A 10,978-nucleotide genomic window follows, 5' to 3' on the forward strand; every position below is an offset into this window, starting at 1 on the left:
TGGCTGTAGTCACCATTTGCAGTGATTTGGGAGCCCAAGAAAAGAAAGTCTGTCACTGTTTCCATTGTTTCCCCATCTATTTCCCATGAAGTGATGGGACAGGATGCCATGATCTTCGTTTTCTGAATGTTGAGTTTTAAGCCAACTTTTTCACTCTCCTCTTTCACTGTCATCAAGAGGCTCTTCAGTTCCTCTTTGCTTTCTGTCATAAGGGTGGTTGGTGTCATCCGCTTATCTGAGGTTATTGATATTTCTCCTGGCAATCTTGATTCTAGCTTGTGCTTCATCTAGTCTGGAATTTCGCATGATGTACTCTGCATATAAGTTAAATAAGCAGAGTGACAATATACAGCCTTGATGTACTCTTTTCCCAATTTGGAACCAGTCTGTTGTTCCATGTACAGTTCTAATGGTTGCTTCTTGACCTGCATACAGATTTCTCAGGAGGCAGGTCAGCTGCTCTGGTATTCCCATCTCTTTCAGAATGTTCCACAGTTTGTTGTGATTCACACAGTCACAACGAACTGTGGAACTTTTTCCTTAAGTGACATTAAATAAAGGCTCTATTTCAAAGTGACTTTTTTTGCCTACTGTGAATGTTTTACCTGTATTTTTAAGGAAAGTTAAAATTTTAAATGTAATGACTTGCCTTATATTCATAATGTAGTACAGAGTAATGGGGGGTGGGGGTGGGTCCTTCTCCCAAGCCCAAGGAATAGGCAGGCAGGCACAAGCTCTCTCTGGAGACACAAATGGCAGCCACATATGCCTCCTAGGCAGGTTTTTAAATATTAAATACCTCAGAAATCAGGTCTCTAGGAAAGGAGGAGGAGCAGACTACCTCAAAGGCAGAGGTCATGTGAAGATTTAGAGATGGTTTTCAAGATCATTTAGGGTTATCTTATCCTTCACTTCATACACAAGGAATTTAAGGCCCAGAGACAGAGCCAGGGTTCAAGACCAAATATTCTCACTTCAGATCTCAGGCTCATTCCTCTAGGTCATGCTGCCTCCTGGGCCTTATGGAGGGATGGATCTGTGTAAGCTGAAAAGAGAGCAGCTGGGCACCTACTATAAACAGCAATAAGTTAAACAAACAGCATTATCAAACACCCAGCTTCAGCCTTAGGAAGTTAAAGAAAATTAAGAAAAACCTGATTTTGTCTCATTAGACTAATCATCATCATATGCCAAAGCTCATTTCTTGATAACATTTTAAAAAAAGAGTATGTTTTAGGTCAAATCACTTTATATTTGAGTTCATATTAGATCCTATACCTAAGCAGTAGATGTTAGAGATGAGGCATATAAGTAACTTGAGGGAAACAGGTGATTAAAACATGGCTGTCAAACTTTTTAATTTCCAAAGCTTTCATTTTGATTCCATATTCATAACATGCTTCGTTAGCTGTTAAAGTTACATATTCAAATAGCTGAGATTGTTTCAAAATGTAGATGTTTTAACCCTTAAATTCTGTGATGTCAGCTGATCACATCCTAGTCATTCCTAGACAAATATCACAAATCTTGGATGTGATAAAGCATATAGTCCTTTTCCCTTTCCTTTTGCAAACCAAATATTTCCTCTGAGCTAATTATTTTCCTGGGCTAAAATCCTAAACTTCCTAAATCTATCATCAGTCAGTTCAGTTGCTCAGTCGTGTCCGACTCTTTGCAACCCCATGGACTGCAGCACACCAGGCCTCCCTGTCTATCACCAACTCCCGGAGTCTACTCAAACTCATGTCCATTGAGTTGGTAATGCCATCTATCTATCAGCAATACTAGCAGTTATTAAGGAAAAAAGAAAACTACACTTTTAAATTTTAAAAGTGCTATTTCTTTTTAAAATACAAAATAAACATACATTAGATAACACAAACTCTAAATAGTTTTAAATGCAAACATACTACCTGTGTAAGAAATATGACTGACCCTAATCTTTGGGATTTTTTCCTTTTCAAACTCTTATAAAGAAGAATCAAATAAGTACAAGCCTAAGAAGTGTTGAAAGAGTCATTCCCACTCCTTGTACAAAAAAAAGATAAAAGCAAATTAAGTTGCCATAGTTTTCACAATGTCTTTTCTTAATAAGAGGAAAACTGACATTAATTGTTTTCATTATCTATGAGATTAAAATCTGACTTAACATTGGACCTCTTGAGCTAGGAGAAAATATGGATTGTTTCCTCCCATTTCTTCTCATTCTGTTAAAGTAAAGCTTCTTAAAATATCCCATTTTTCATAGTCTTTAGCGGTACAGGGAATCACCTTGACCCATTAAAATTTTAATTCAAGGAGAAAGGATACTCGAAACATTTTGAAACTTTATGGATTTATTTTGTTGAAGGGCTCATGCCAAATTTTTGACTTAAACTAATTTTTTTTCAGTGGTGGCTTGTTTGATTTTTGTCTGTTTTGAGAGGAGGTGGAAAAAGAGTTAAGGGAGTTCAGAGTTAAGAGGTGAGATGCAATTACTCACAATCTCACTCCAGTCTCTGGTTCCCCCTCCTCCCAACCAAAGAATGGATGGTCTCCACTAAAGTTAAAGTCTAAATGGCTGAGAAAAGAAATTCATTAAGTGAGAAATTCACTGCATGGTAAATCATGTGGTATCTCTGATTACTTAATGATCAGCAAAGCATGATCACTATCATTCTTTGTACGTAAGTATAATGGCTTTCGTTGTTTGTTTTTGCTTAATGGACTCAAAAGACAGACCCTTTTTCACTTGGAATCTGATGTATCTAGAGATTATTTTATGGTACCTTTTGTTCTTCTGTGAATTCAGAATTATTGTGTTGAGCTTGGGCCTCTTTTTGTAGGTGTCTTGCTAATCTGTAAGAAGAAACAAACATTCTTTAGAAGTGAAGGACAGCAAAGTATTTCAAGTACAAGGTAAAACAATTTAAATCTTAAAAAACAGTGAAGTACAATAACACTTTTCCTCTGTTTTCAAAGTATAAATCTACACTATCATTAGAATCTAACTTTGTGCAACAATTAAAGTAAGATACAATACTTTTCAAACCATTTCACTGGGATAAATTTCAGCTCGAAACCATAAAAACAGAATCATAGAGCTGGAAAGAATTTCAAATGACATCTAATTCAACTTTCTTCAGTACATATGATTTTCTTCTACAATAAACCAATAGCAGTTGTCCAGATTCAGCTTAAGCATTTCCAGTGAACACCAATAATAGTACTGACCGGAGATATTTTATCAGTCTATCATTAATTTGCTGATAAGACTAGTTTAAATTACAGCTGTAACAAAGTGATGATACTCTATCAAACTATACTTTTGAACATATCTTTCAAGGCAAATAAAGAAAATTCCCTACTGATCAGACATGGAAATCATTATTTGCCCAGTTATCATCATACTTATAAACAGCAGCTAGTCTTGGATGAACTTTCAAGGACAGATCTGTGTTACAAGTCTAAGCTCAACAATAAAGATCCAGAGCTGTTTCTGAGACACCAAAAACCAAAGGAGTGATGCTTACAGCTAAACAATAAAAAGACAAATAACTAAATTTAAAAATGAGTAAAGGATTTGACTGACAGACATTTTCTCCAAAGAAGATATAAAAGTGGCCAATAAGCACATGAATATCATTAGTCATTGCTGCTGCTGCTGCTAAGTCGCTTCAGTCGTGTCTGACTCTGTGCGACCCCACAGACGGCAGCCCACCAGGCTCCCCTGTCCCTGGGATTCTCCAGGCAAGAACACTGGAGTGGGTTGCCATTGCCTTCTCCAATGCATGGAAGTGAAAAGTGAAAGTGAAGTCGCTCAGTCATGTCTGACTCTTAGCGACCCCATGGACTGCAGCCCACCAGGCTCCTCCGTCCACGGGATTTTCCAGGCAAGAGTACTGGAGTGGGCTGCCATTGCCTTCTCCTCGTTAGTCATTAGAGAAATATAAATCAAAACCACAATGAGATACCACTACACACCCACCAGGATGGGTATAACTTTTAAAAGAGGGGAGAAAACTTAAAATGCATGTTGGCAAGGATGTGGAAACTAGAATCCTTACACTGAAGTAAGGAAAGTAAAATGGTACAGTCATTGTGGAAAACAATTTGGCAGCTCCTCAAAAAGTTAAACAAAGAGTTACCATATAACCCACCAGTTTCAAAATCCTATGTATATTTCCAAGAGGACAGAAAACATGTTCACACACACACACAGTACATAAATGTTCACAGCAGCAGCATTTTGCATGATAGCCAAAAAGTGCAAATACCCCAGGTAAATAAAATGTGGTGCACACAAAGGAATATTATTTGACCATAAAGAATAAAATACTAATACATGCTACAACATGGATGAACCTTAAAAACATTAAACTAAATGAAAGAAGTCAGATGTAAATGATCATGTATTACCTGATTCCATTTGCATGAAATATCCAGAATGGGTAAATCCACAGAGATATAAAGCAGCTTAGTGGTTGTCAGGGGCTTGGGAAAGGAGAGAACTGGCAGTGACCCATTTCAGGTAAAGGGTTTTTTATGAGGGTGATGGAGATGCTCTGGAATTAGATAGTGGTGATGCTGGCATAACATTATGAATAGACTAAAATCTACCAAACTGTACAACCTCACAGTGATAAATCTCATGTTATATGATATTTATTTTAATTTTTAAAATTTGTGGGGTAGCAGGGGGTGGGGGAACCAAAGAACCAAAAGGACTTTTTTGGTGAAACATTTTATAACTGGCTAAAGAATGTGAAACTACAATTCCCAAGCATACTATACTATCCCAAGTGGGGAACGGAGGCAGGGACACAAGAGGTGCATGTGCTGGATTTCCTACCAAGCCACAGCAAAAGAAATTCACCATGTTTCCAAAAAGTCTTAGATGGAAGTTCTATTCTATGTAATTGTATCTTTAAAGATCAGGCATCAAGTTCACTTGATGACCTCTATTCAGTCTATGAAAGGTCCACATTCTTCTAATCATAACCTAAGAAACTCCTACATGAAATCATAACATTTACCAGGATAGTTCTAATATGTTACTTAAAATGTTTCCATCCATTTGTTTCTTTTCCTCCCAAACTGGAAATCCCAGAATATTTTTCCTAAAATGTCATTCCTGGACCCACTCTTTGCAGATTTTAAGCAGGAGTAAGTATAATTAGAAATAGACAAAGCCATACCTGTCCCTTACAGTACTTCATTTACTTTCTAATTCTTGCTAGTCTACCATCTACGTATAGTTCTCTTTAGGAATCACAGTCTACACTTAACAATGTCACTGTACATCCCTGAATTCAGGGAAGCTATAGTGTGGCAGTTTCTTTATTTGACTAGCTCCATTTGCTTGGAGAATCCCATGGACAAAGGAGCCCGGTGGGCTGCACTCCACAGGGTCACCCAGAATCGGACACAACTGAAGCAACTTAGCACACACACACGCCCACACAATACGCCAATAGTGACTGTTAACCTAAGCAGGTCACTGTCAGAAGAAAGACTACAGGAAATATTTGCAAATCATATATCCTATCTGATGATGGACTTACATCCAGAATATACCAAAAAACCCTTCTAACTCAATAGGGAAAAGACAACTCAACTGAAAGACAGGCAAAAAGTTTGAAGCCATTTTAGAAACAAGATTTACAAGGAAAATAAGCATCAAAGAAAAGATGCTCAGGATCATTAGTTGTAACAGAAAGGCAAATTAAAACCAGTGAAATACACTATATACCCACTAGAATGGCTATAATCAGAGAGACACATGATAACAAATGCTGCCAAGGTGGACAAACAGGAACTCTCATATATTGGTGGTAGAAATGTAAAATGGTACACCCAGTTTGATCAACCATTTGGCAGCTGCCTTTTAAAAATCAGACATAAATTTACCATATGAGCCAGCAATTTCACTCCGCGGCTATCTACCTAAGAAGAATGAAAATACATGTGCACACAAAGACTTGTATGTAAATGTTCACAGCAGTATTAAAAAACTAGAAAGAATTCAAATGTCCATCAATTAGTGAATGGATACACAAAATATGGTATCTCCATACAATGCAATGTTACTCATCAGTAACAAGGAACAAAAGACTGATACATGCAACAACATAGATGAAACTCAAACACAGGATGCTAAATGAAAGAAGCCACATACAGATCATATGATTCAATTTACATAAAATGTCCAGAAAAGATCATTTCATCTTTAGAGACAGAATGTAGATTAACAGTTGCCTGGGACTACAGTGGGAATATGGAATGACTGCAAATGTGCCAAGAGATCTTTGTGGGGTGATGGAAATGCTGTAAAACTTGATTGTACTGATGGTTGTGCAACTTGGTAAATTTACTAAAAATTCATTGAATTGTAAAATGGTGAATTTCACTGTAGATAAATTAAACCTCAATAAAGTTATCTTTTTTTAACTTTTTTAAAAACCTAGGCAAGAAAGCCAAACCCATAAACGACTGCACCATTTTAAGACAAAATGAGACATAAATCTGTCCACTGAGGAAAAACCCACATGCTCTAGGAATGAAAGAGCAGGTAAAAGAGTTGACATTCTATTAGTAAAGGTAAGAAACCTACCAACTGTCCTTCTCTAGAGAATAACCTCATACAAGGGTGCCTACAGTTAATACAGGACTATTCTCAAGGGGAATTTTTAAATATACTTAACGAACATAAACAAGTAACCCACAGAGTCCCACAGCAATCTATGACAGTTCTTCTCAAACTATCTAGACTGAAGGACGAGCTCCCCCCCCACACACTCTGTTCTAGTCTAATACTTTTATAAAATAAAATAAAAACTATCACAAAGATGTCAAACTTCAATAAAGTTCCTAAATCTTAAATCCCTATTTCTTTACTTATCTCACTGCATACCAATAACAGTTTGCAGACCAGCAAAGATCTGGGACCACACCTTGAGAGGTGCTGATATCAGACACAGTAAAGATGATTAATAAGTATTATCCAATCTTCAAACTCACCCATTCATTTAACAAATATTTACTGAGCATCCATGTGCTGGATCAATACCTTAAGACTGATTCTATGAAATAGGGAAAAGAGAGTCCATGCCACTCTACCTTAAGTTAGGGGGCAGGTACCCACCCCCAGGTTGCTAAAAGAGGTAACCTGATAGATAAGAGTTGTTTTTAATTGACCATGCATATTTGGGGGAGCAATTTTAGTTTTGACATAATTTGTTTAGATTTTCCAACAGTATCGTGGCATCAACTCCTTAAAGCTTCCACAGCCTACTCCTGAATCAAACCATTCACTAGAATACAATAATTACATAACATCTAGATAAGAGAAGGAAATGGCAACCCACTCCAGTATTCTTGCCTGCAGAATTCCATGCACAGAGGAGCCTGGTGGAGTACAGTCCATGGGATCTCGAAGAGTTGGTCACAACTGAGCCACACACACACACACACACACACACGCACACACGCAGCAGCCTACTACTACTCTGGACACTAAGCATACAGTAGAGAACAAAACAGACAATTCCCCCTATTTTCTGTCCTCAAAGAGCTTACATCCAAGTGGAGAGGGAGACAACAAACCAAATGAATACAAAAAGTATATTGTATTTTAAATGGCGGTAAATACTAAGGAAAAAACCAAGATTAGGGGGTTGGATTTGGAAAAGTGAGGTAAGTGGAAGTGGGAGTGGATAGCAGACTTAACCGAGCAATTTTACTTAATTAATTTCTATTGCAGTATATTTGCTTTACAATGTTAAGTTGGTTTACGCTATACAGCAAAGCGAATCAGCTGTATGTTTACACATATCCTCTCTTTTTTGGATTTCCTTCCCACTTAGGTCACTGCAGGGCATTGAGTAGAATTCCCTGTGCTCTACAGTAGGTTCTCATTAGTTGTCTATTTTATACACAGTATTAACAGTTTATACATGTCAATCTGTCTCCCAATTCAGTCCACCCACTCTCCTTTTAACCCGGCAGTTTTAAATAGGGTGGCCAGAGAGGGTCTCACAGGGAAGTCAACATTCGGACTTAAAGACCTGAAGGAGGTGATCCAACAACCCAAATAGACAACAGGGAGTGTTCCAGGAAAAGGACAAATGGACTAAGGCAGAAGCAGGCTTCAGGAAACAACAAGGAGAGTGGCAGAACTTTGTTTTAAAATCCTCCATTAGACTCAGTACTATGAGGGTGGAGATCAAATGTTATTCATGTCTATATGCTTAGCTCTCACTTGCTGAGTGATGGAACTGTTCAAGCTATGATATTCTTACCTTACAATAAGTACAAACATGCTTATTCCTTCCCTCAACATCAACATCCCATGAACACACTCCTGTATGTTGTAGGGTTGTAAAAACACTGCTGGTTTCCCCATCAGACGGGCCAGTTCTCCCAGATGCCTCCTTCTCCTCTCAGTATCTAGTTAGTGGCTAAATCCTGTCCATTCTTTCTCACATCATTTAGTGGCTCTCAAATCTTCTCTTTTTCAGCAGCTTTTCTCACAGATAATTCAAATGAAAAAGACATTTGGCCTTCAAATTTGTGAGTATATTAATTTTAAATTCAATTTCATTGTATATGTAGCCTATATGTTTACAAAGTTTAAGCCAATCATGACATATTTCTATTCAAATTTGACACTGGTGGTTTTTATAATAATTTGAGAATTACTCTGAATCATGACGTTCAAGGTTAGTAACTGAGGTTCAACAATAGATTCGTCTGTGCCTATTACTCCCTTACTGAGATGTTTTTAGAAATTCCAGCTAAACAGCTTGCATATTCAATTTTCCTTTGTAACTTCAATTGGACATGGTATTCTTCACTTTCCATTGTAAGGTCTACTGCTGAGTGCCAACAGCTGTGAGGTCCCACCATCACAAGTAAAAGGCAGCTTTAGATTTCAGGCCCTGCAAGTTCAGTTAACATAGAATGAGGATGCCCAGTGCTCACTAACTGGCTACAGAATGGAAGGATACATTCTCTGGTAAAAAAGGAAGTCTTCTACTGTGTCCAATTCACTTATACAATGTATCAAAACATTTGTGTTTAACAAAATGTCTTAAACAGAGCAGACAGGATTTGAAATTAAAAAAAAAAAAAAAAAAAAATCCCAGACATCAGTGACTCCAGGTAATCCCATTAAACTGAGCTTCAGTTTCCCCACTTGTAAAATGAGAATAATAATATTCTTACTGAGCAGTTGCAAGACTAAGTGAAATCAAGTGAAAGTGTGAAACAAAAGCCAGAAGTTATCATACATGGCAAAATGGCCCAAAGCATGGCGGTTTTCAGGGCTTTTGAAAAATGGCAGGCAATTCAAAGTCAGTAAGGTGAAATAGAAAACATCTATGCAGGATTTCTATGGCGGTCCAGTGGCTAAAACTTCTGCCTTCCAATACAGGTGGTGAGGGTTCAATCCCTGATTGGGGAGCTGGACACCCCCCCCCCCACAACATGCCTGGCAGCCAAGAAACCAAAACAAAAGCAATATTTTAACAAATAACGGTTCCCATTAAGAAAAAAACCTTTAAAAACATCTACGCATTTAAATTACCTTAATGGTCAGAAAAAAACAAGTAACCACTGTAGAAAAATACAGGATTTAGATCTTTCAAGGACCAATCCTGTATTCTTTGCAAAAGACGTTTGAGAAGGAAAAAAAAAATGTTTTACTAACACATGGTTTCAAACAATAACTTACTTTAAACCAAGAAGTAATTAATGTCAACAGTTTGCAAACAATAGCATTTTAGCAGGCAGTTCAGTAAAATGTGCAAGAAACCAAGCAAGGTTTTATATATACGCAAACCTAGCCTTATAATTTTAAAAACATCCCTGAAGTTTTGGGAGGAAACCAGAAAAGGAAAGAAAACTGGACTTGGGGAGATCAAAGAACCTGGTGCTCACTTGTACCCGGCAGCTATACATTATACACAGGAAAAGGAGGAGGGACCCGAAGAGGGAGTGGTGGCTCCTGTGCGTGGTCTATTAATTCACATTTTGCTCTCTTCTGTTCACATCCTGCGCGGACTCCACCCAGAGCAACCGAGCGAGGGGCGGGTGGGACTCACCCAGCCTAGCAAATAACAGTCCTAGAAACCGAAACGGATTCGAGGTGAATTGGGAAAACAAGGCTACTCAGAAAGAGGGGTGGAGAAGGGGCGCGAGAGGGGACCTTTCTTTCGTCTGATGAGACCTCCGGTCTCGATGCTTGCCGGGGGCACCCCCTCCCCTCAATCGCCACCCGTTCCCTCCTGTCCTACACAGGGGAGGAGGAAGGCACTGTACACAGAGCAAGGCCACTCATCCCTGGAACGTGGGCGGAGAACACAGAAGTATTCCTAAGAGATTCTAAAAGAGAAACTGAGGGGCGGCAACGTGAGAGAGGCGGAGGAGAGGGGAAAAGGAAACTGCGGAGCGGGGGACCCGGGAGACGGTGGCAAGGAACTCAGTAGTAGCCTGAATGGGCTGGCGCCCCGGGAAAGAAGGGCTACCTGTTGCACTGAACTGGCCTGGCGGAGGGCGAAAAACCCCAGGGAGCGGACCGTTGTCTCCGGGGCCAGTGAGGTCTCAGCCCCAGTGCCTGCGGGGCCCCACCCTGAGAAGCCTTGGCTACAGATACAGTGATGAGAGACACCGACAGAAAGAAGGGGGGAGGCGGCCGACTGGAACCCGTCTGGCCCGCTCCCGCAGTTAGTCACTCACATCTGATACTCGTCTATCGCCTCCACCAGCTGGCCCCAAGAGTCGAAGTCGGCGCCTCTCCTAAAACTGGCGCCCCAGCGCTGCAGCAGACTTCGGGTCACCTCCGACATGGCCGGTCCCCACCCGTCCCCTCCCGCCCCTACCCCCAGGAAAGGCTGGGCTCTAGGGCGCCATCCTCCCCGGGCCTGGCCCCGACATTAACAGGGCCAGGAGGAACCGCTACGGCCACCGCCGCCACCCGCCAAGGAGCCGCCCAAGCCCA

At 39.8% G+C, this 10,978-nt stretch overlaps 1 protein-coding gene across 1 annotated transcript in view; it reads right to left on the reverse strand.

Moving 5' to 3' along the window:
- Positions 1–10,978, reverse strand: part of AIDA (axin interactor, dorsalization associated) — a 47,763-nt gene extending 36,785 nt beyond the window's left edge. Inside the window, exons 1-2 of the mRNA XM_019976071.2 lie at positions 10,717–10,978; positions 2,769–2,838 (exon numbers count right to left, since the gene is read on the reverse strand). Coding sequence (XP_019831630.1) covers positions 2,769–2,838; positions 10,717–10,826 — 180 coding nt within the window. The 5' untranslated portion in view covers positions 10,827–10,978. The remainder of the gene's footprint in view (positions 1–2,768; positions 2,839–10,716) is intronic.

This window comes from Bos indicus, chromosome 16 (genome assembly GCF_029378745.1).
Source record: "Bos indicus isolate NIAB-ARS_2022 breed Sahiwal x Tharparkar chromosome 16, NIAB-ARS_B.indTharparkar_mat_pri_1.0, whole genome shotgun sequence".
Classification (NCBI taxonomy): domain Eukaryota; kingdom Metazoa; phylum Chordata; class Mammalia; order Artiodactyla; family Bovidae; genus Bos; species Bos indicus.